Here is a 26,279-nt window from a genome sequence, read left to right as displayed (position 1 = left end):
AAGTAAGTAAGCAATAAGCTCAAGAAAGTAGAGAATGAAAGCACAAAATGAAAATTTATGAATGAAACAAACCCGAAGGAAAGATATAATAATGGGCAACTAGGCTTTATGTGCTAAATCATAATTTTGAAATTGAAGAGTAGCACAATTAGAGATGATAAACAACCAAAATATTTATGAAAATATCATACTATAATAAACAATGATGCATAAAGGGATATGTGCACAACCCAAGGCACACATATGACGTGGTGTGGCATGATGTAATAAAAATAGAATACAAGGGTGCTTACAAGGTGATTTAAATGAGAAGCTTGCCAAATAAGGCTTTAATCTAAAACCATTCATTGGCTTAGGCACCTTCACACCATCTAATGTTGTCGATTCAAATGTGCCCGTTGTTCTAAACTTTATGTATAGCCAAGATGGCCCTATCCCCCCAATAGTTTTCTGAGGCGTGGACCCATTCTAGAATTAATAAACAATAACACTGGGTTGCCCATATCAAGTATTTTAAAATTTGGTATTTTTGTCCCCATAAAAAACTTCTGACGATGTCATTGGATAACATCAATAATCCAGGCACTTCAGAGTCGCTTCTCTCCAGCGTTAATAGTTGTTCTAGATGTTGAGTCATGGATCCCTTCGGAGAAAGTCGGATAGTAACTCCCAATCTAAAACTTGGAATGACAAACTCCATGGATAGCACTACCTCCAAACCATGGGCAACACAGCCTCTAAACCATACACCAACAAAAAAGAAGTATGTCCAATTGCCACCTTATAAGCAACCCGGAAAGCCTAAAGTGCAGAGTACAACTTCTGATCCTAGTTAGTTCAATTTTCATTTTCTTCAAGAACTTGTATAATACATGACCATTGGCATGAGGATAATACATTATGGATTTCTTGTGTATAATGCTCTCTATGGGACTCCAGATAACATCATGTAGTAAATGGCCTCCTGACCAGTTGGATGGAGAAGTGAGTGAGTACAAAGAGAGTGGAGAGAGTTCACAAATTGTGCTACGATGTAGTCTAGCTACATTGTAGAGTGGAGGGAGTTCATAAATTGCGCTACAACGTAGCCTAGATACCAAAGGTAGATTATATTTTTCCCTTCATAAATTTAACATGTAATCATCGATTATATCATGTTCTCTAAGTAGTAACTATAAGGTGATTCACTTACATAAGGAAAATAAAGAAAAAAAGAAAGATGATAAGGTTTATTAGAGAGGCGATATGCACTACAAGGCATGCAAGTAGAAAGTGAGGGAAGCCTTTCTAATGGAATTATTCCATAGCTCAAATTCAACCCTTGGATCTTTATTGATCTCTTTGATTGGACACTATAATAATGTTGGATGTAAATGCTATTTGAACACCACCCCCACCCCCTTCTCCCCTTTAAAAAAAATAAAAATTTAACTTGTTGTATAGATCATCTTAAGTCCTAATCACTATAGACTCTAAGGAGGCTTTAAGGAGGAAATAAAGAAAAAGAGGATGACAAGTTTGTTTTAAGAGATGATATGCATAACATAACATGCAAACATGCAAGTAGAAAGTGAGGAAGGTAAATTTTATTTCTTATGGAATTATTTATAACTTAAAATCAACTCTCAACTATTACCTTAACTATTTAATTGGCCACTACAATGTCAGAGGTAGCTACTTATTATATTTCTCTAATCATAAACTAACATATAATTGTAGATCATTTCTTGTTCTATTCACTAACTCTCTGGTGATTGTAAGGATGATTACAAGAGGAAAAGAAAGGAAAAGGAGGATGGCAAGGCAAAGTTGATATACAATAAGGTATTCAAGTAAAAAGTGAGGAAGTCCTTGAAAAGTTCCTCTATTTTCTAGACATTAAGGAGGGCTTGCCTTGGCACCTAGATGGATGGAAGATAAGGAATGAAGAGAGAAGCGTTTTAAGTGGATGTAGCTACATTGCCTACCCACACACTTGAAGCTTCCTCTAAAGTATTACAAAATTGATTTGATTTGGGAGACGCTTGAGGAAGCATAAAAGAGGAGAGATGGTCTCAAGAGAAGAATGAGAGTATGCAAGTAGGTGCGTCTATGAATCAACCATAAGTAGGAATTGCACTTACCTGAGTATCTGCCCAAGGTCCACCCACACATAAGCATAACCATGGTCAAAGTAATCTAGGTACCTATAAAGCATGGTCACCAATGCATCACTATTACCAAGATGACAATAGATGGGTTCACAACCTAACTCTATAATGCTCATGGTGGCGAAGGGTTTTTCATAGATCGAAGGATTCGACTAAGACCCATAGCCAGATTGACCACTATTCGTACACAGTACTAGCCTTGGCCACTCATAATAAGTGGCTGGTAATGCAAATGGATGTGAACTCAACATTTTTGAATGGTCATCTCAAGGAGGAGGAGGTTTATGTGGTGCAACCACCTGGGTTTGAGATACCTAGATTAGAAAACAAAGTGTGTAGACTTTGGAAGGCCTATGGGAAACATTGAGGGGAGGTGTTGAAAAAGCATTTGCTTATGCTCCATCTTCGTGTTGTCATGGGTGGTAATGGATGAAATCTATTTTAGTAGAAAAAAATTTGTTTGATGCTCCACCCTCGTGTTGTCACTATGGTAGGTGAAAGATGTGCTCTATTTTGTAAGGTGCCCTATATGAAGAGTAGCCGTTGTGAGTGACGGATCTGTTCTATTTTGTAAGGTGCCCTCCTATATGAGGAGTAACCAGTTACTCCTTATATAAGGCACCTTACAAAATAGAGCACACTCACACTAACAACATTAACCGTCACACACAGGTTACTCCGCATATAGGGCACCTTACAAAATAGAGCACACTCACACTAACAAGATTCTCTCTGTCACACACGCTCATAAATACATGAGGTGTTGTGCCTAGACTTTTAGTTGTTGAACCTTGATAATAAAGAAATCATTTGACAAATTCCATTTCATTTTGCAGGCATGTATAATGGCCATAAATATAAGCAAGGTTTCTTTCATAATATGGACTCGGGTCCAGACTTTAGAATGCTGCAACGCTTCGAGGCAGGAAGGCTTGCAGGGGAGGTTATTGAATCCTGGAAGCAGCAGTGCAGGGCTGCTGCAAGACACATGCTGGAAAATCCACTATGGGCAAGCTTATCACAATGGCCTTCTTCTCGGTTGCAGCAACGTGGCACCATCATTGCCAGTGCAGGCAAGCAGCTGCATCGTGCTTTGGATCTCACAAAGCTACTATCATTACAAATAAAAGGCAGCCAGGAAAGGCCTTTGTATGCCTGCTTGTCCAGCAGTAATATGAACCTTGGAAGGGAAGGCAAGCACCTATTTGATGTTGCCCTCAGCAGTGAAGAAATTTCGCAGAAGCTGGATGGCATCCCTGTCTATGCTGTCTGCAACAATTCCAGCGAGTTTGTGCTTGTCTCTGACTCCAGCAACCAGAAATCCCTGGGCATCTTCTGCTTCCGACGCAGCGATGCCGAGGCCCTCCTTCAACAGGTATTCTCTCTTAATCTAAAAAAACAACATAACAGCTTAATAATAATTAATCGTTCCTTGGAGCTGCTTTGCTTGTCTTTTTAGAGTTCTTATGCCTCTCTTTACAATGTAAATTCTATGCGGTGCTCCTCTCTTTCTAGTGCAATGACTTATGTTTGAGGGTCTTATTATAGTTTTGTTATTTAGTTATAATGAGTTCGATGGGTAAAGGTTGGTGGGTATTGAACCCAGGTTCTTACATTGGGAGGCAAAACCCTCCTTCATTACCAGGCTACATGCCCATGGTCGCATTTGAGGAATTTCAAACTCGTCCTGCTAAGAAATTTTGATTGCTTGCATGTTGCTTTGGCTGTATATATTGTTGAGAGAGAGAGAGAGAGAGAGAGAGAGAGAGAGAGAGAGAGAGAGAGAAAGAAAGTAATATTAATGTCTTTGAAAGATGTAGTTGGTCTATGAGACCAAAAAAGTTTTACAAATGAATCCATGAGAATGCTCATTCATGGAAAACTGAAATGGAAAGCTACCTATGCAATGATAACCATATGAGTACAAGTACATCACGATTAAAATGACATATAGTAGTAGGTAGACGTCATCAACATGCATCCAAAATGTCCAAGATGGGTGAATCTAGGACCTCAAAGAGGCTTGCTATATCCACTGTTTTCCCAGGAGAGGGGAGGGAGGGTCAGGGGCATCCTTGTGTTTGCGTTGCTGCATAGAGGTCCTTGCCTCGCCCAGAGGGCCATGGGTGATTGGCACTCTGCAACAACTGATGGGCTTTGTCCAGGGTGATTCTTGGGAGTCGTGATGGTGCGACTACTGGTTGCGTATGTCGTTTGCTCCTCCTGGGAGGGTTTCAAGCTTGAGTGGCCCTTGAGGTCGATTCCTGGTGCTGCCCTTGTGTCACCCGGAAGAAGCTTGTGATGGGTGGTTTTGAGGTGACCTAGACGTGGGCTTGGCTCTCGTCGTAGGTTTCTATGTCTGCAGGTCTCCATCAAGTAGAAAGAAAGAAAGAACGAAAGATACCTTAATGTCTACAAAAGACCCGAGGGGCCTATGAGACCATGAATGGTACAATGATACCATGGGTATACAGTGCCATGGAAAAACTAAAAAACTGAAAACTGAAACCTGACTCTAAGGCCACCTGATGGCAGATTTTACTATGGTGAGGGCATGTCATGTTGCCGGAGAATATCATGGGTGTGTCTCTATGGTGGAGATCCTTGGTGCTCTGGGTTGGGGGCGCATCGCATGTAAGATGGAGTAGACCTGCCCACCTAGGACTCCTCTAGGATGCGAATGTGGCCCTTGTGCTGGTATGAGCTGATGTTGATGTGGCGCTGTCGGCGTGGGTGGTTGATGTGGATGCTTGTGCTATGAAGAAATTAGTGTTGGATCTTTGGGCAACGTCTCAATACTCCGTCCCTATGTCGTATGAGCTCTATCAAGTACATCGTTAGACATCTCTGGTCCTCATACTGCATCACCCGTGCTAGTGACACGAACCCCTCTCGGAAGGGGCAGTGAAATCTCCTCTGTATCTCATAATATGCTGGACATCTGAACATATAGTGGGACTCGTCCTCTACCTCCCCTATGGTGCATACTTTGCTCCTCTAGTGGGATGTTCTCAGCTCTCCCAGTCTCTACTTGGAGGCAGAGGGAGGATACTTTATCACGTGCGCCATTGTCCTAGGGTGCCACGTGGACATTTTTGCAACTTCTAGGATAGTAAGTCCCCTTTTTTGATGGGCCAAGAGCATGTTGTGAGCCCTATTCCAAGGGACAAGTTTCTGTGCACCATCTAGGTTTAGGGTCAATGTCAAGGTGGAAAGGTACGGTAAGGTACGGTAAGTCACACATTCAGGTACGGGTTGAGATTTTGAGGTACTTTAAATATGTAAGGTCCGTAAAAACATAAAAAATATACTATATAGTGTAGATATATATACAGAAAAATGAACAGAAAAACAATTTATTTTGAACATTCAACAACAACACAGTTACCAAAATGAGAGCTCCATCTGTCAACATGTTTCCTTCGCTACCATACTCTTAGCTCTAGCTTTGCAATGGCGGTGACTGTAGTGGTTGGTACCGCATCATCATCTCTCGCTGCAATGTCTGTATCAATGAGAGGAATGGCTATGTTCGCACTTTGCATAAGTCGACTAAAATCAGCGATGACGGCTAGCCTAGGTTTTTTTTTTGGCCCAAAATGTTTTTAAAAACTGCCACGTACTTGCCAATGAGGTGATAGCTCAAGTGGTGAAGGTGTTTGCCTAGGACCATGTAACACGCGGAAGCTCTGGGAGTCTTCTTTCAACCCTAAACACCACTTAGAACATGCTGATGCAAAAATGCAGACAGAAGGGAGAGTAGAGAGAGAGAGAGAGAGCTGGAAATTCAGTATATTCATATGGTACAAAAAGGTACCGTAAATCTATAGCCATGGGCTGCCTTCATGAAAAGGTGTAATCACCCAAAATAGTCCTACATTAAGGACCCACTCCCTAGTGGAGTGAATGAACAATTCTGTAACATGCGGAAGCTTTGGGGGTCTTCTTTCAGCTCTAAACACTATTGGAAACATGTTGATGCAAAATGCAGACATGAAGATAGAGTAGAGAGACAGAGATATGCTGGAAATTCAGTATATTCTGATGGTACAAAAAGGTACCTACAAATCTACAGCCCTTGGTTGTCTTCTTGAAAAGGTGAACATCACTAAAACAGTCCCAAACTATGACCCATCCCTTAAAGGAATGAATGAACGACACAATGAGCACCCTATGCCTTATATAGGCCTTTGGACTTCTTGAAGAACTGGCCGACCAGCAGTCGGCCAGTAGTTTTGGCTTTTAGTCAATAAACGCAGCGCCTCTTGAACTGGTCCAGTCGCCTCTGTTTGGTCTAGCCGCCCACTTTTGTAAGCAGCCGACAGCACCATCTTCTCCAAGCCTTCCATCTCTTCCAAGTCCACACTGCCAATAGCACTCTGTGCTCCAAGTTCTAGTTCTTATACTTTTTTTCTGGCTGCCTCTTTTGGATCAGCATCTGAGAATGTCCATGTCATTTTATGCACATGACATCCCCCTCTGCTAAACTTGATGACGGTATTCCAACCTATTCTTGGATGACTGTCATCATCTCATTCAAATCCCGGAGTCCCTCTGTCATCCATCCATCCCTGGCAACCCTTTTCTTTGAAAACCCGGCCCGGTCTCCAAAACCACTCTGTCTCTGAATAAGATCTATGCATCTGTTCCATCTAGTCCCCAATCCGTTCCTGCCCTGACTCTGAACACTGTCTTGGTCTTCATTCCTGAGAAATGAGTCTGGCACTCTCACATCACCCGTTGGAGGATAATCCTCCCTTGGGACCGTTGTTTCGAGAACCTATCTGGCTCACAAGACTGCCATCCCCTCTGGCTTTGTGGAACACCACCAACAAACCTCTTGGGGGCTCTTCCTGCTTCTGTGTTCCTTGCCTTGGGCTTCGTATCCGTGTACTTTCCTGTACCTTGGACCTGTACACCATCATATGGGACTGATTCAGTGTTTAGCTTTGCTGAGCCTGATGCTCTGATACCAATGTAACACGCGGAAGCTCTGGGGGTCTTCTTTCAGCCCTAAACACTACTGGAAACATGCTGATGCAAAACGCAGACATGAAGATAGAGTAGAGAGAGAGAGAGATGCTAGAAATTCAGTATATTCTGATGGTACAAAAAGGTACCTACAAATCTACAGCCCTTGGCTGTCTTCTTGAAAAGGTGAACATCACCAAAACAGTCCCTAACTATGACCCATCCCTTAAAGGAATGAATGAACAACACAATGAGCACCCTATGCCTTATATAGGCCTTTGGACTCCTTGAAGAACTGGCCGACCAGCAGTCGGCCAGCAGTTCTGGCTTTTAGTCAATAAAACGCAGCGCCTCTTGAACTAGTCTAGCCGCCTCTGTTTTGGTCTAGCCGCCTCTGTTTGGTCCAGCCGCCCACTTCTGTAAGCAGCCGACAACACCATCTTCTCCAAGCCTTCCATCTCTTCGAAGTCCACACTGCCAATAGCACTCTGTGCTCCAAGTTCTAGTTCTTATACTTTTTTCCTGGCTGCCAAAGGTTGGTGGGTATCGAACCTAGGTTCTTATATTGGGAGGCAAAACCCTTCATTAGTAGGCTACATGCCCGTGGTTGCATTTGAGGAATTTTGAAACTTGTCCTGCCAATAAATTTTGATTGCTTGCATGTTGCTTTGGCTGTATATATTGTTGAGAGAGAGAGAGAGAGTAATATCAATGTCTTTGAAAAGATGCAGTGGGTCTATGAGACCAAAAAGTTGTATAAATGAATCCATGAGAATACTCATTCATGGAAAACTGAAAAAGAAAGCTACCTATGCAATGATAATCATATGGGTAGAAGTACATCACGATTAAAATGACATATATGTTGGCCCTCTTGGATGCTAGAGTTAGGGTATGGATAGCAATGAAGCACACACACACTCACAAGAAGCAACACGATTGGGAGCAGGAGTGGGAGAAGTACTTGCACATATATTAAGTGATAAGAAAATGAAGTACAAGATATAAAGTGTAGTGTCCTTTCATACTAGACATACAGGGAGAAAAACCCAATGGGAAAAAGTGCCCGTGGTAAGCCCATGTTCACACAGAGCACTACTAAGCTGTAAGATTTGTAAGACGCCTTCAAATCCCCCTTGTAGTGATGTTGTGAACCTGTACAAGGTAGCAGATCATTCATTGTAGAAGAGTTAGCCTAAAGCTTTGCAGAAAGCTTCAAACTTCTCTCGAGGCAACACCTTGGTAAACAGATTTGCAACATTGTCTTGTGTAGGGCAGTAGGTCGAACTGATGTCCCTTGCATGAAGCCTTTCCCTGACATAGTGATAATGTATCTCTATGTGCTTGGTACGAGCATGGAAAACTGGATTCCGTGCCACGGCCATAGCATTCTTACTATCAGTGAGTATGGTGGTGGGTGTTTGTTGACACGCACGAAGATCTGCAAGTAAGCTTCTTAGCCATATACAATCTACTGTAGTAGTGAAGGCTGCCCTGTAGTCAGCTTCACAGATAGATGTGGCAACAATGGGTTGCTTTTTACTTAACCATGATATGCATGAACTGCCCAGAAAAGTACAATTCCCATTGGTAGATTGCCGAGTGTCATAATCACCAGTCTAGTTTGAATCACTGTATGCATGGAGTTGCAGCTAAGGTGGGAATACAAGTGAGGCGTTCTGTCACAACCTTGTGCTTTTCTCTGGACAGTATGCAGGTGGGCACGGGGACATGATGGACTGTGAATGGCATTGGTTTGGAGTTGATAAGGAAACCCATGTGTGGACAACCCCAAGTGTGAAGGGGACAAAGAGAATTAAAGTTTAAAGGTTTTATAACCTTTCGTATAAAAGGACCTTAATTTATAAGGTTTTATAACCTTTGATGGTTCAAAAAAATAAGGATGCGCTTTTTGCTATTGCTTTTAGTTTTTTTTAGTAGAAAAAGCGGAAGGTGGCACAAAGCTGCGTAGGAAGTGGATGACTGGATTGCGTTCGCTCTCTCTCCCTTGGAAGCAGGTGTTGGGCTGTAGGCAGTTGCAGGAAGCGCAGAACTGCAGGAGAACCAGAGGACAGAACAAGGCGTGAGAGGCTCTCTTGGAAAGGGGCGGACTACTGGCGCACAGAGCCGAACTCATGCTGTCCACGCTTTTTGGAGAGAGGTCGGCTATAGTAGAACTGCAGGAGTACTTTCTCTTTGGAAGGGCTGGCGGGATCACCTACAGGAATCACAGGACTGCATAGCACGCTTCTCGATTCCCTATCTCTGGTGGAAGGCGGCTGCAGGATTGCTCCATCTCTCTCTCTCTCTTCATTGTGGAAGGTGGCGCATGATTGCTCCTTCTCTCTCTCTTTCTCTCTCTCTCTCTCTCAATTGGATACACGTGGGCCGGTTGCAGGATTCCCTATCTCTGGTGGAAGGCGGCTGCAGGATTGCTCCATCTCTCTCTCTCTTCATTGTGGAAGGTGGCGCATGATTGCTCCTTCTCTCTCTCTTTCTCTCTCTTTCTTTCTCTCTCAATTGGATACACGTGGGCCGGTTGCAGGAGGCCCAAGAGGATGAACAACACGTTTTTGGGTTCTCTCTCTCTCTCTCTCTCTCTCTCTCTCTCTCTCTCTCTGTTTCCTTGGCACAGTTGCGTGGGTTGGACCAAGGCGGGCAAGGTTGGAGCCTGAAGCGTGTGCTTCCTCTCTCTGGGAAAAGCCGGCTGTAGTACACGCACAGCCTACAGGAGCTTTTGCTTGTCATAAGGCAGGGCTGTAGGCGGCTCCAAGAAGCGTACAGCCGTGTGGGTTTCTTTCTTTTATGGAAAAAGCACAGAGTGCTGCTGTGGAAAACAACCTTGGTTCTGGCACCGTGCTTGGATGGTGTATCTGTGGATTTCTCATGGAAACAGGACATTGGTTTCGAGAGGAAATAGGACTTTGGTTTCCAGGAAACAAGCCTATGCTCTATGGGATACAGGTCTTTGGTTTTTCAGGTGGAAATAGGTCTTTGGTTTCATGTGGAAACATGTCTTTGGATTTATGTGAACAGGTTGTAGGTTTCTTGAGGAGAGAGGTTACATGCAAGCTGTGGTTATAGGGAAGGACATGTGGTTTGGTACAGCCCTACCGCTGTTTAGGAAAGGGGTTGAGGAATTGGTAGAGATGAAGGAGACCTTTGGAAAGCAGGGAGGTGTTGTACAGGTGTGCCTTCTCTATGGTATGCTGTGCTGTAATAACGAGAGTTCTCTTTTGGAAACAGATTAGAGTCTTTGCTGTGAGACAGGAGCACTGGAAGTATCAGGATGTGTGCTACTCATAGGGTGAGAGACTATGGGTAGTTGTGGCAACCCTGATCGTGGGGGAAAGCTTCTGAATGCAAGACTCATGTGAGAGAGTCTTTTGATGTGAACAATGGCCGGATTTGTTTGTGGATGCCGAGTGGACAAGAAGCCATGGCAAGGTCTTTGCAGGCTTCATGGATTCTACTGTGACGGCGGCTGAGTTTCCAGCCTTATTGCAATCAAAGCTCTCATATAATCAATTAAAGAAATACCGCAAGGGGAGCCACTGTGTTTTGGGGCCGATCGGCCGCCTGTCAAGTTTCTGAAGGTCGGTTTCATGGTTTCGTTGCCGGGACATCGTCGACTTTCATGAGAGTCACAAAAGCTTCAAGTACAGGAGACGATGCAGGATTGTGTGTCTTTGCATATATGAGGTGAAGAGGAAAGCTGAAGATGAAGCTCAAGAGAAAAGACACCAAGGACAGGAAGTAGTCAGCTAGGAACACGAAGCAGTTGAAGTGTTATGGTGCAAGAGATGGGTTGAAGGCTATGGCTTGCGACACTTTGTCACCAGTGGTATCTTCACGGAGGCTTCATGGGTTCGGAAGGCAGCTTCTTTCTATGTTTAGCAGTGGTGGCCTACTATGCTTCATCGGGGACTTGTGCTTACCACTTGGGTGGAGTGCAAGCACGTTCTGGGTGCCTGTGGATGTATGAGATGAGGCTTAGACGGAAGTGGAGGAACTTGATGAGGTTCTTATTTCCAAGCAGATATTGGCACACAAGGAAAGAAAGGTACAAGGTAAAGTTTCCTGTCGCTATCTTGTGAAGTTCAAGAACTTTTCACCGATGGACGCGAAGTGGATGGAGGAGGGTGACTTAGCAGATTCACCTAAGGTATTGCAGCTTTATTTTGATGCCTTTGAGTTGGAGCCGACTCTTGCTACGGCTCATTTAGGCTCAGCAGAGCTGGGGTCTGAAGCATCGCCTGATATGCTCAAGAGGTGGGTAGCACCCCCGCTCCCTTGTTATAGACAGGCTCAGTTTTCATCTAGGAGTCGCTTGGTGACATCTTTGTATTCACCCGAAGGTATTGAGGCTGACAGTACATCTGCTTATGGGACTTCTATGATATTGTGTACTAGTCACATGAGATGGAAAAGTTGGGTATGGTTCACAGTCGGCCGCACCATGAACTATAACTGCAACTCTGGATAACTCTGTGTACATCTATGGGTAACAGAGATGGTTTTTGCCTTTGGAACTAAGGTATGAGTGAGGAAGATTGGGACATTGATCTTTGTTATATGGTTCTGGCTGTTCTTGACCATAGGATCGGTCAATTGGATATTGAGTTGATGCTATTTGTGGAGTTGGTCTCCTTTGGAATGGCATGGTTTGGTTGAGCTCAAAGTTTGCAGCAACCTGAGCTAACACTTCGAGACTCTATGAAGGGCATAAGTCTTGCAAGCAGTCCTAGAGTTGGTTTGGTTCATGGATATATGTATCGAACTCTATTTGTGCATGTATGCATACACTTTTTGAGGTCTTATTGTATTTTGGTGCCATTGGATCCTGGTATCCTTGAGAATACATTGGGTTATACTTTGGATTGTGTCGTGTGATGCATGTATATTGGTATGATACATCAAGTACTTTATTATGTTCATGGATGCACCACTTGGTGTGGCTCCTGCGGGATGGCCATGAGACATATGTGGGAAGTACTTAGTGGATGTATTGTTTGGATGCATTGAGTGCTTTCATATGCTCATGTTGTACCATCAGTTGTGGGTCCTACGGGATGCCCATGGGCGTAAGGCTTCTGAGCAGCCCTGAGACTGTTATTTTGGAGTAGGTAGAGCATCTTGAGGAGCATATTGTTTGCGAATGCATATATGTGTCATGCATATGTTTGTCATATGTAGAATGATGCATGATTTTGTTTTTGGCTAACATAGGTTACGTGTTTCCACTTGGTTTTAGACTTTTGCTGCAAGCTCTGAAGAAACAAGCAAGAGTTGTTTGTCACTTTGACGTGACGGTGTGGCCATATTGTGCAGGATGATTGTTTCATCACCCAGATACACTTGAGGGCCATTGCTTTTGTCATATGGGGATTCTTTGCTCATAAGATGTCTTACTGTACCATTGAGTGCAATCGAGGATGCTTGCTATTTTTCAAGAGGGGGGTATGTTACGACCTTGTGTTTTTCTCTGGACAGTATGCAGGTGGGCACGGGGACATGGTGGACAGTGTGAATGGCATTGGTTTGGAGTTGATAAGGAAACCCATGTGTGGACAACCCCAAGTGTGAAGGGAACAAAGAGAATTAAAGTTTAAGGTTTTATAACCTTTGATGGTTCAAAAAAAATAATATTTTGGAGGATGCGCTTTTTGCTATTGCTTTTAGTTTTTTTTAGTAGAAAAAGCAGAAGGTGGCACAAAGCTGCATAGAAGGTGGATGACTGGACTGCGTTCGCTCTCTCCCTTGGAAGTAGGTGCTGGGCTGCAGGCGGCTGCAGGAAGCGCAGAACTGCAGGAGAACCAGAGGACAGAATAGGGCGTGGGAGGCTCTCTTGGAAAGGGGCGGACTACAGGCGCACAGGGCTGAACTCATGCTGTCCACGCTTTTTGGAGAGAGGTCGGCTACAACAGAACTGCAGGAGTGCTTTCTCTTTGGAAGGGCTGGCGGGATCGCCTACAGGAATCACAGGATTGCATAGCACGCTTCTCGATTCCCTCTCTCTGGTGGAAGGCGGCTGTTGCAGGATTGCTCCATCTTTCTCTCTCTTCATTGTGGAAGGCGGCACATGATTGCTCCTTCTCTCTCTCTCTCTCTCTCTCAATTGGATACACGTGGGCTGGTTGCAGGAGGCCCAAGAGGCTGAACAACACGTTTTTGGGTTCTCCTTATGGGGGACTTCAATGCACGGACATAGAGCCGACGGTGCGACATTTATGATTTCGAGCACCCCGAGGTGATGCACACACTAGAGGTGGAGGACACGGGAGCTTGTAGGGTGTCAGAGGACATGGGGCCGGATAACACGAGATATGGTCATCACTTACTTGGGAGCGCGACACCATCTCGTTATTTATAACGGGATGAGACAGTGGCAGGATTCAGGAGCACTGACATGCTTTCCACGATCACGGGGGGCGGTGGGGGGGTGGTAGCATAGTGGACTACATCATGGGGTCCATGGAGACCACACAGGCAGTGACATCTTTCACCATCCCCCCCTGTCCTATTGGTGCGGATCACACGTACCTCTTACTGTCACTGGCGAGCTTCACACCAGCACCCACACAGCCCACACAGGCATCGCATACAACTTTCTACTTCACCCATGACTTGGCAGACATATATGAGCATCATGTATATGATGGGCTATTCGAGATGGATCCCCTGTCACCTCTAGACACACTCACCGAGTCACCACCCAGCTGTCATCTCTACTACATACGGCCGCCACCCGCAGCTTCCCCCATCATACACACATTACACACACAGATAGATCTGGGGGCATGCCCCAGAATCGGTGATATGATGATGAGTGCAGAGAGCTACATAGACACCTCCGTGCCCAGAGAGCACTGGGGACCATTACACAGAGACAGGCAAGCCGACAGATGAGGATCCTCACACGCCGTAAGAGGCGTGCATATGAGGAGGCACAGTACTGGGATATATACAACCTACTCATGAGCAGAGATGCAGCCACTGCATGGCGCAGGATGAGAGAGCCTCGCCCTCGTACCCCGATTGAGGATCCACACACATGGCACACATATGCAAAGAGCCTCTACCATATCCCTCAGCAGCTGCCCATACCACAGCCACAGGAATCGTGCCCTACCACCTCTACTTTCTTTATCGCCTCGATGGTAGAGAGAGCTATCGGCCGGTTACAGCATGGGAGATCGGCTGACCACACAGGTATACAGAGTGAGCATCTTATTTATGCAGTTGACACACTGGGACCCTTTGTTGCTCACCTCTTTAATAGGGCACTAGTGGAGGGCCTACCAGCTCAGTGGACTATGCACACCATCATGCCTCTCCACAAAGCGGGAGACATGCTAGACCCCCGCAACTACAAGACTATCATGATTGGTCATACATTGGCCAAACTTTATGGCGCAGTGCTCGAGGTAGAGTTGAGCTCATATGTAGAGAAGGAGGGACTGCGAGCACCAGGGCAGGCTGGATTCCGACGAGCTTTCTGCACTATTGACCATATATTCACTCTGAGATGTCTGATTGACCAGGATAGGGTGTGGGAGGAGACTATACTGCTGCTTTGTGGATTTCCGCAAAGCATTTGACACGGTGCCACGAGGGAGACTCTTCCAGCGCCTATAGTCATTGGGGATCCCATCAGAGATGGTTTGGGGCATCTATGCTTTATATGAGCAGGTCTCCGAGCGCATACGATGCCCCGGGGGGCTATCTGATGTTATTGCTAGCACCATAGGTGTGAAGCAAGGATGCCCACTCTCTCCTACACTATTTGGGCTATACATCGATGAGGTGGCTGACTTTATTGGTCACGATGGTGGGGACGGGGTAGACATCTCAGGTACCACAGTCCACATTATGCTATATGCAGACGATATTATTTTGGTCTCTGAGTCGTGGATGGGACTACAACACCATCTCCATGCACTCGATGACTTCTGCATAGAGAGGGGGCTTATAGTGAACCTTGGGAAAACCAAGGCCATGATTTTCCACACCTCAGGGCCGGTTCGACGACAGGCCATCTTCACACTAGCAGGAGGACAGGTAGAGGTGGTAGACTCATATGTATACCTGGGGATTACATTTACGACTCCGCCAGGAAGATTTACTATGGCACAGGCAACCAAGGATAGACTCACACGAGGGTATGCAGCTCTGGCCATGCTAGAGAGACACTGTCACCAGGCACACTTCCGGGAGCCCCGCACGAAGGGGGCTGTTTGACACACTATTCACCCCTGCTTTGATGTATGCTGCAACAGGATGGGCACCTAGGCTCGCCACCTCCACATGGTCTCAAATAGAGAGGCCTCAGATTCTCATGCTCTCACGGATGATCCGCAGCAAACCCTCCGTCCCACATGACATTGTCTGGACAGAGTTTGCTGCACCTCCTATGCTAGTAGAGGCCCTCTTCCAGACGATCTGCTTCATACAGAGGATCAGAGATATGCCATCAGATCGACTCTCACATAGAGCTTTTGAGGTGTCCAGGCAGCTCGCAGAGAGTGGAGATAGGAGATCATGGTATTCACAGATGATGCAGTGGCTCATTCAGCATGGTCTTGACATAGATCACATGCCACCTTTCCAGTATGATATGCATGCACCACACATCCAGCTCTCTCACAGTGAGAGGAACAGAGTCCTTCGGTAGGATTTATGGCAGTGATACACTCAAGAGACTTGGATTACACCCAGTTAGCCTCTACCGCCGAAGATGATATACTACAGAGATCAGTTTATGCGTATCTCAGCGGATGGATTCATATAGAGACCTGGATACATGGATGTGTACATGCCTCACAGTGCTTGAGTGGTGATTTGCCAACTCAGAGTGTCATCACACCAGCTTGAGATTGAGGCAGGTAGGGCAGCACAGATCCCCAGAGCAGAGAGGATATGCAGACTATGCCAGGAGGAGGTTGAGAGTGAGTAACATTATGTATGCAGATGTAGAGCATATAGTGTCATTAGAGAGAGATACACCACCATCTTCAGTGCACATCCCTCACTCCGTCAGATCATGGAGTCGGCAGACCAGCGCAGATTTGGCCAGTTCTTGCTAGAGACATATTGCCACAGAGAGACACTGCTACGGACTCATACCACAGGGAGAGGTGGGCGACAGCTCTAGCTCACTGATTTCTTCCAGAGATCTATCCCAGTGCCTATCTTGACACAGGAGGGGGTTACACTTCAGCGTGCTGCGGACCTTCGAGCCAGATGGAGACCGAGAGCACCAGGCTACCAAACTCCCAGACTACATCAGAGGGAGATCACATAGATACGGGCTTGACATCAGCACCATATCCAGGAGCGGCTAGCTCACTTACACTCACACCCGGATCACATATTACATCCCCATTATGGTACTGGTTGGAGCTAGACAGATCTGCATTGCATTCTTGTATACCCTGCGTACATAGGTTGCATATTGAGCCTCTAGCAGTAGTGCTCCATCCATCACACCCCCCCACTAGCTCAGTACTTTCATAGTTTATTTTATCTTCATTTTGTCCTTTTTTTTAGACTTCATGGATTCTATTGTGAACGGCTGAGTTTCCAGCCTTATTGTAATCAAAGCTCTCTTATAATCAATTAAAGAAATACCGCAAGGGGAGCCACTGTGTTTTGGGGCCAATCGGTGTCCGTGTATTGTTTGTAGGAGCACTCTAGCTTCCCCTGTTTGTTTTTCTTTTTCAGGTTCTCAAAGGTGTTGAAGTGTTTTGAGTGCGAGTGTTTGTTTTTCACCGCACGTCAAGTTTTTGAAGGCCGGTTTCATATTCATGATAAAAAAGGGATATGATTGCATTGATACAAATGAGCTTGTACATAGTGCTTATATGACTATGAGAGGTACACTCTATGTGACTTGATACATTTCTTGATGACATCATTGATGAGGTAGCATAATCACAAGTGGCTAGCAAGGAGGTGATTCTAATACATTATAGCTCTATGTGATAGAGCTTAGGGGAAATGATTGGATTATTTCTAACACTCTCCTTAAGCCAAACATTTCACTCAATACATGGGCTTATACCTAGTTATCCCCCTTGATACAAGAATGAGATAGAGTCTCCCCTTAATGACATTGGGTGTGTGTACTCTTCTCCATAATACAATCATGTTCATGTAGGTTAAAAGACAAGGTTTTAGAACCCAAAAAGAAAGAGTGTACTAGAAAACATAGGATTCATCCATCAAAATCAGGACCAACAAAATTACTTTCTTTAACAGTGGCAAGATTGACTTTTTCTTTACTCTTCTTATTTTTGTCTTTAAAATAACATTTGTGTGGTGGATGGTTGGCTTTACCACAATGCACACAAGGGTTATTAATAAAGCAATCCTTTGTGAGATAGTTGGTTCTTCCACAAGTAGCACACTTGTTGTTGTTGTTGGTGACAGCATATGCTCCTTCCGAAGTGAGATTATTGTTGAAGTTCAGCTTCTTCTCCTCTTCTTGTATTGAATTGATTGTACTCTCCAAGGAAGGATCCTTCTCTTTGAGCACAGTGACAATGTTGTTGTATTCGATAGGCATTGCTTTAAGCAAGATGGTTATAACATCCTCATCAGACACATGGGCTTTTACATACATAAGTTGGGTGATGATGCTTTTCAACTTGTTACAAAAGATGCAATAGATTCATTATGCTCTTTAGAAAGTCCATATAATTGTATTTTAAGACTTATTTTAGAGTGCTTTGTCCGTGCTCCAAAGGTTTTCTCTAGAGTGTCCCAAGCTTTAGATGTACTGTCCTCACAATCATTAATGTAATGAATATAATTATCATCTAGTGTAGTGATAATGATGCCTAAGGCTTGTTCATCTCGAGCTTGATTTGTGGCTATGATAGCTTTAGTGGACACACCATCTTCCCCTTCTGTTAGTTTAACTAATGCCCAAAGATTTTTCTTCATGAGATGTTCCTTGACTTTGGTCTGCCAAGTGCGAAAACCTTGGCCATTGAATTTGTCGGGGGACTTTGCGTTGGTAGCCATTGTCACCATTTGGTCCCTCCACTAGTCTTGATCAGCGTTTCATACGCTGGGCGGAACTAAGGTGTGAACGGGGATTTTCCACAGAAGAAAGCTAGAGCACTTTACTGGCATGGTTTGGCTTGAAAGATGGCCATACAGCATGAGCACCATGAGATTTTATCATTAAAGTGACTTATTATATTTGTAAGTCAGTGTTTTCACATGAAGGGTTGATCATATTATTATTTTGGGCATGGATAGGTGGACAAAAGAAGGCACGTAGATGAAACTTGGGCACCAAGCCAAGAAAAGCATAAAAGTTGATATTTTTGGGCAAAACTTGAGTACAAGCCAAGTAAAGCATAAAGTTGATATTTTGGGCAAAGTCTAGCTATTTTGGAAAAAAACAAAAAAAGCAATGCAAATTTGGCCTATTGGTTTTATTAAAAGGGGTTGGCTCTCTCTCTTTTTGGCATGCGCATCCTTTCGGAGGCTTCTCTCTGTTGGTCGACTACAGTTCACCCTCTCTCTTATCTCTTGTGCTGGCCGTATAGCATATTTGGGACTGTTTCACCTCACCGACTTGCTCCATGACTTCTACTAGGCTGGTCAACTTCTTCCAGGCCTCCCATAGTGCTGGTCGACTTATTCTAGGGCAGCCACATGGCTGGTTGCTTTCTCTCGGAGCTTGACAGGGCTGGTCCAATCTTTTCTGGGCTGTTTTGGGACTGTTTTGGGATTGTTTCGGGACTGTTTTGGGTTGGTTTGAGAGCTCTTCTGGTGCTGAATTTATGGCTCTGTTTTGGGGCTGATTTGGCACGAAATTCGGGGTTGTTTTGGGCTCTGTACCGGCCTGTTTTATGGACAATTTATGAGCTGATTATGGGATTGTTTTGAGACAGTTTATCAAATGGACTTTGGTGCTGTGTTTGTATCTTGGCACGAGATAGTTTACGTGTGCAAGATTTATGCTGAGGCTTTGTGGAAAATCCGGTGTTGTGTTCACCCGCACCTTGGTATCTTGTAAAAGCTTCTCTATCAATAAAGAAGTTCCTACGGGGGGCCGGCCGTTCCGGCTTAGTGTTGTGTTCCTTTTAGCATTGTTTATGGTCATTTCCACTGCGTTTTCACATCTTTGTTTGGCATTTGAAGTGTTTGTCCATTGATCTGGGTACCTGTCCGATTTCAGCAATGATTAGGATAGATGCCATTTAAGGGTGGTCTTACCACTGAGATAAGAGACTCAGGGCAGTGTCTATAAACCCTTTACAAGGTGTGGCACTCAAATGCTTTCAATTTTGAAAAATCATGTAAAAATTGAGATTAATGCTTTAGATAAGTTGGTAAAAAAAAAAAAAAACAAAAAAGCCCCAAATTGATTTGTACCTTCTTTTTGATCTTTGCAAATATTGCCAAGCTCGTCTTCTGTTCTTGATTTCTACTCTAATGCAAGCTCAAACGAAAGTTCTCCTCCCCTTTTTTTTTTGGATTTTTGCAGTAGGTTATTCTAATGGAATCTCTTTCCAAGCCTTTTTTTAAAATAAGGCTTTTATTAAGCCTTATAATAAGGCTTTATCAAGCCTTACCCAAGGTTTTAAGCCTTTAATACAATTGAAAGCGGGTTGCTCTAGTTTGCATTCCAGGTGGAATCAGCGTAGGCTTGGTTGTCGCATGGGTGAGAGGCGAGGCGAGTGTGCAACAACTGTAGAAGAGCAGGTATATCACGCAGCAGGGAGCTGTGGAAGTTGGGGGGCAGAGTCACCATCTGGTGGGGATGATGCAGCGGAAGAAGCCTCAGCAGTAGGTCGTCGAGGCAAGCACGAATAGAAGATGGCGGGCATAGGACTAGTACTGTGTGATGGGCGTGTGGCAAAAAAAAATGATGCGCATGGAAAGGCACACGTGCAGATTTAGGGAGCTTCATTTGGCCACGTTGAAGATGGTAGCGAAGAGGGAAGCTAAAATGGATAGGTCCTAGAGTGCAAAAAAATAAAATAAAAAATGGAGCGAATATATAATATATATTGCCCTTGTTGTGAAGTGCAAGTGGCAATCAGTTGCCCTTCATTGGTGGGGATATTCTAGGGGATAGTTTGATTTTTGCTAGAGGCTCAAAATTGAATTGAATGCTAAAGGTTAAATGAGGACCCCGCTCTGATACCATATTAGAAGTTAAGGTGGGAATACAAGTGAGGCATTCGTGATAAAAAAGGGATATGATTGCATTGATACAAATGAGCTTGTACATAGTGCTTATATAGCCATGAGAGGTACACTCTATGTGACTTGATACATTTTTGGATGACATCATTGATGAGGTAGCATAATCACAAGTGGCTAGCAAGGAGGTGATTCTAATACATTATATCCTATGTGATATAGCTTAGGGGAAGTGATTGGATTATTTCTAACAAACTGTCCCCTTGGGATAGAACAATCCAAGATCCAGGGGGTCCTGAAGATAGTGAAAAATGCGTTTCATAGCTTGCCAATGCCTTGTCCTTGGGCTATGCATGAATTTGCTTGACTGGGACACACCAAACTAAATATTTGGCTGTGTATTGCACAGGTATATGAGGCAGCCCACTTCCTGGCTATACAGGCTCATGTCATAAGGCTCTCCTGCATCCATAGTAGTTAGGAAATGTGTTTCCTACAGGGAAGGAAACGTCGAAACGTTTCCTTGTAGGAAATACGTTTTTTTCAAACAAAATTTATAACATTTTTTCCCCAAAATCTCACAGCAACATCTGAGCGACTCCTTTGATAAAATTCTCTGATTTTCGTGCGCCGCTTTCCCACATCGTCAACATCGAATTCAGCGTCAGCCCAAACTTGTACATCTCTTCACAAAATCGCCACTCCTCCTTCCTCGGGTCACTAGCCTGCAGCCAGGGGTGTTTTTTTATCAAACCAACTTGCTAATTTTGGCCAATTTGGGGCAAGATGGAGATGCTGAAAATTGGGGGTTTTCTTCACAGAAACCCCATTAAGCCTCCAACATTTGCTTAGACTCTGCCCAAGGGTCTTAAGCAAGTAAATAATCCATTACATGGCTGATTTTTGTCAATTGAAGTGGTTTGAAAATTGGGGGTTTCTCTGTAGGCACACTCCTTCAACAAAATGCCTTGCACAAGAGATGATATATGGAGCCATGTGATCGAATCGGCCTCCTACAAGGGTGGAGGTGCTTCCAAATGGAAGTGCAAGTACTGTGTGTTTCACAGCTTGCCAATGCTTTGTCCTTGGGCTATGCATGAATTTGCTTGATTGGGACACACCAAACTGAATATTTGGGCATGTATTGCACAGGTATATGAGGTAGCCCACTTCTTGGCTATACAAGCTCATGTCATAAGGCTCTATTGCATGCATAGTAGTTAAGAAATGTGTTTCCTAGAGGGAAGGAAATGTTTTTTTCAAACAAAATTTATAACATCCCCCCCCACACCCCAAAATCTCATGTCAACATCCTAGCAACTCTTGATAAAATTTTCTCTAGTTTCCGTGCGCCACTTTCCCACATCGTCAACATCGAATTCAGCGCCGGCCCAAACTTGCACATCTCTTTACAAAATCGCCACTCCTCCTCCCTCTGGTCACGTGCTTGCAGCCAAGTGTGTTTTTTTAATCAAACCAGCTTTGCTAATTTTGGCCAATTTGGGGAAAGATGGAGATGCTGAAAATTGGGGGTTTTCTTCATAGAGACCCCATTAAGCCTCCAACATTTGCTTAGACTTTGCCCAAGGGTCTGCCTTGCAGAAGAGATGATATGTGGACCCATGTGATGGAATTGGCCTCCTACAAGGGTGGAGGTGCTTCCAAATGGAAGTGCAAGTACTGTGCGTTTCACAGCTTGCCAATGCTTTGTCCTTGGGCTATGTATGAATTTGCTTGACTGGGACACACCAAACTGAATATTTGGGCATGTATTGCACAGGCAACCCACTTCTTGGCTATACAGGCTCATGTCATAAGGCTCTCTTGCAGCCATAGTAGTTAGGAAATGTGTTTCCTACAAGGAAGGAAACGTTTTTTTCAAACAAAATTTATAACATCCCCCCCCCCCCTCCCCCAAAAAAATCTCACGTCAACATCCGAGCGACTCTTTTGATAAAATTTTCTCTGGTTTCCGTGCGCCACTTTCCCACATCGTCAACGTCGAATTCAGTGCCGGCCCAAACTTGCACATCTCTTTACAAAATCGCCACTCCTCCTCCCTCTGGTCACGTGCTTGCAGCCAAGTGTGTTTTTTTATATCAAACCAGCTTGCTAATTTTGGCGAATTTGGGGCAAGATGGAGATGCTAAAAATTGGGGTTTTCTTCACAGAGACCCCATTAAGCCTCCAACATTTGCTTAGACTCTGCCCAAGGGTCTTAAGCAAGTATATAATCCATTACATGGCTGATTTCTGTCAATTGAAGTGGTTTGAAAATTGGGGGTTTCTCTACAGGCACACTCCTTCAACAAAATGCCTTACACAAGAGATGATATATGGAGCCATGTGATCGAATCGGCCTCGTACAAGGGTGGAGGTGCTTCCAAATGGAAGTGCAAGTACTGTGCGTTTCACAGCTTGCCAATGCTTTGTAGGTATATGAGGTAGCCCACTTCTTGGCTATACAAGCTCATGTCATAAGGCTCTCTTGCATCCATAGTAGTTAGGAAATGTGTTTCCTACAGGGAAGGAAATGTTTTTTTCAAACAAAATTTATAACATCCCCCCCCCCCCCCCCCCCCCAAAAAAAAAGAAAAATCTCACGTCAACATCCGAGCGACTCTTGATAAAATTTTCTCTAGTTTCCGTGCGCCACTTTCCCACATCGTCAACATCGAATTCAGCGCCGGCCCAAACTTGCACATCTCTTTACAAAATCGCCACTGTATCAAGATATGTTCTCACACACGCACTCCACACACACACACACACACACACTGTTACGACCCTGTGTTTTTCCCTCTAGACAACAAGCAGGTGGGCACGGCCACGGGATGGACAGTGTGAAAAGGCATCAGTTTGGATATGAAAAGGAAACCCATATGTGTGGCCAGCCCAAGTGTGAAAGGGGACAAAAGGGAGTTTTGAGTTTATAAGGTTTTAAAACCTTAGATGACTTAAAATATTATTTTTTTTATTGGAGGCATGCGTTTTTAATCTTTGCTTTTGGCGTTTTGGAGAAAAAAGCGAATCGCCTCCTTATAAAAAGGTGAAAGGTGGTGCATCCCCTTGAGCGATCGTGCTGGCACGTGGTATGTACAGGCGCATCACTTTGGGGCAGGTTGCCGTGTGGAGTCGTGGGCTGTGCGTACGTGTGGTACAGGTGGGCACTGCAGGCTGCGCATGGGCTACAGCCAGGCGGGCTGCAGCCAGCAAGGAGCGCTAGGCAGGCTGCGCATGGGTTACAGCCAGGCGGGCTGCAGCCAGCAAAGGGGCACCAGGCGGCTGGGCTACAGCCAGCAATTGGCGGGCAGCAACGGGCAGCCAGGCAGGCGTCAGGCAGGAGATTCTCTGCAGCCAGGCGGGTGTCAGGTGGGAGGCTCTCTACGCCAGGTGGCTGCACGTGTGGAAGTAGCCAGGCGGGCAGTGTTCTGCAGTGTGGACCAGATTCAGAGTACAGTCTTCTCTCTCATCTTCTCTTCGCGAGTAGAGGACTGCACGGCCGATGATAGAAGCAGGGGTGGAGGCTAGAGATCAGTTTCTCTTTCTCTCTCTCTCTCTCTCTCTCTCTCTCTCCAAGGTACCTCGAGAGGGTCGGGGGGAGTAGCAGTTCTATTCAGACGGGAGCTACAGGGGAGACTGAGAGTGGTAGCATAGGATCCAGAGGCCAGATACATGTGCATCAGGTTACAGCTCTCACAGGACAGGGTTATATACATAGCCCTATGTTACTTTCCTCCATCAAGATCCTCCTATGTCATTACAGAGGACATGCCATAGGAGGAGGAGACAGGAGCCTCGCCATACACTTGTCTGTGATCATCAGAGGAGATTATGCATTATTCTACACTAGGGGAAGTATTTCTTACGGGCGACTTGAATGCATTATTCTACACTAGGGGAAGTATTTCTTACGGGCGACTTCAATGCCCACACATAGAGCAGACAGTGTGAGGTGTATGACTATGATGACATGGAGATCCTCCACCCTGTGGATCCAGAGGAGATAGGGGCTAGTCGGGCATCAGTGGACACTGGACCAGACAGAGGACATTATGGGGACCACTTACTAGAGTTGGGAGCCAGGCATCGTCTCGTTATTTATAACGGGATGCTAGAGTGGCCGGGATCAGGAGGGCTGACATGCTTCCCACATGGGGGTCATACACGGACCGGAGGCACGGTTGTAGACTACATTATGGGGTCTTTGGAGGCATCACAGCTTGTCACCTCATTCTCCATTCCACCTCGTCCTATTGGGGCAGATCATACATACTTGGCATTTTCACTAGCCGGATCACGTGAAACCGATCCCGTCAAGTGGGAAAGACTCAATTGGACACCTACACGTTTAATAGCACAACTTTAAAACCACAAATATGAAATGGACAACTTAAAACAACTTGAAAATTAAATGAACAGAAATGGAAAGATGGACACCAGCACTGGGGCCGGAACGGGCCGACCCCCCCCTCAATATACGATATATTTATTGGGAGTATTTAAAGAATACAATGCTCCATGGGTTCTGAGAACCAGATCATGTCCATGTACATATGAAAACAGTCATAAACAAATAACTCGAATTTTGATGTAGAAGCTCGAAGCAGAACGACCACTAGTGTGGTCCAATCACTATGGTCCTGTGCTTTCACTGGACTCCGCGGAGAGCACCACACTGGTGTTCCGAGACCACGCACAGACAGGCGCTCTCGTACTAACGCCTGGCTCTCCCGATCTCAGCACCTTTGGACCGAGGTTCGCCCATATAGCTTGGACAACCCGGCACCGAACGGGTGTAGGCCGAGCGGGACGAATCTTTTACCAGATTTTAAACATTAAATGCTTTACTCAAATCTGAAAATCACTTACTTGTTGAAGGTTGACAGGAGGAAGTCCAATACCCGAGGTATTTGTGAAGAAGAAACAGCCTCCCTATGATGAAAGGAGATGCCGCCTATGTAAAGGAGGCACAACCGCTTGCAGAGGAGAAAACAACCATCTCTGTGCAGAACACAGCCGCCTGCTGTGGAGGAGGAGGCGTAGCCGCCTGTGGAGAGAACGAGCAGCCCACTGGAGATGGAGTGCACAGCCGCCTGCAAGTAATGATGCTGTGCACAGCCGCCTGTAGATGGAAGACAGCCGCCAGGGGAGCATGCGCAGCAGTAAGGTAACACCAGCGCTCAGAGGGCAGCGCAGCCTGTGGAAAGTGAAGGCAGCCGCCTGCAGCAGCCAGTTTCAGAATCAGCCGCCTGTAGAGATGGAGGCGCAGCCAGCAGTAGAGTCCACCGTACAGGAGGGGCAGTTGCAGCCAGTTGGAGCACAAAGGCAGGTAATCCCCTGCAGATTTCAACGCAGCCACCAGTAGTAGTGTTCAGCCCCCTGTGGAGAGGCAGGTACAGCAGCGCTAGTAGGGAGTACAGCCGCCTGTTTGCAGCAGCCAGCCGCCTGGAGAGAGAGGCTGTCGCCAGTAGCAGCCAGTCTGCGGGGAAGGCAGCTGCCTATATGGGGGAGCAGCCGTACAACAGCAACAAGGTGAACTCCAGCCGTGTAGAGGAGAAGCGATGGATCATCAACGTCAAGAAGATGCGATGGATGATAGCCGCCTGGTTCTTCACGTAAGAGAGGAGCGATCCATGCCACGCTTGAAGAAAGGCCCTTTTTTTTAATAAAATTAATGTGGAGATAACCTTAGCTTGCATGTGGGGAATTAGTGGGGGTTGGTGACACCCACCCCCACACTCACTTAAAAGTGAGGCTCCCCACCTTGGCCCCAAAGTGGGTGCCCAAAGGGGGTGCCCACTTTTAAATAAGTGTGAATCCCCTAACCTTATAAATCAAAGGGTTAGAATTTTAAATATTAAAACAACATGTACGATATACTTACCACCTGTTCACATGCACTGAAACTTGTCAGAATACAGGGCACACTTCACGACTCACTGGCAGGCGTCCCCGCTCAGTAAGTAACACGTCAGGCAGGCAAACACA

General features: G+C 45.3%; 1 protein-coding gene across 11 annotated transcripts in view; it reads left to right on the top strand.

Moving 5' to 3' along the window:
• The first annotated feature begins 2,811 nt into the window (after nucleotides 1-2,811).
• LOC147632108 (protein TIC 22, chloroplastic-like) overlaps nucleotides 2,812-26,279 on the top strand; it is a 141,612-nt gene continuing 118,144 nt past the window's right edge. For 10 of the 11 annotated variants that reach the window (XM_086808705.1, XM_086808702.1, XM_086808701.1 and 7 more), the window contains exons 1-2: nucleotides 2,812-2,910; nucleotides 2,987-3,525. In XM_086808705.1, the coding sequence (XP_086664831.1) occupies nucleotides 2,989-3,525 (537 nt within the window). In that variant the 5' untranslated portion in view covers nucleotides 2,812-2,910; nucleotides 2,987-2,988. Of the gene's footprint in view, nucleotides 2,911-2,942; nucleotides 3,526-26,279 lie in introns of those variants that run through there. The other variant, XM_086808700.1, reaches the window with a different exon arrangement.

The sequence above is a fragment of the Cibotium barometz genome, chromosome 14 (assembly GCF_041138505.1).
Source record: "Cibotium barometz isolate CiBa-2024 chromosome 14, ASM4113850v1, whole genome shotgun sequence".
In the NCBI taxonomy this organism is placed as follows: domain Eukaryota; kingdom Viridiplantae; phylum Streptophyta; class Polypodiopsida; order Cyatheales; family Cibotiaceae; genus Cibotium; species Cibotium barometz.
This window is presented reverse-complemented; position numbering and strand designations above follow the sequence as displayed.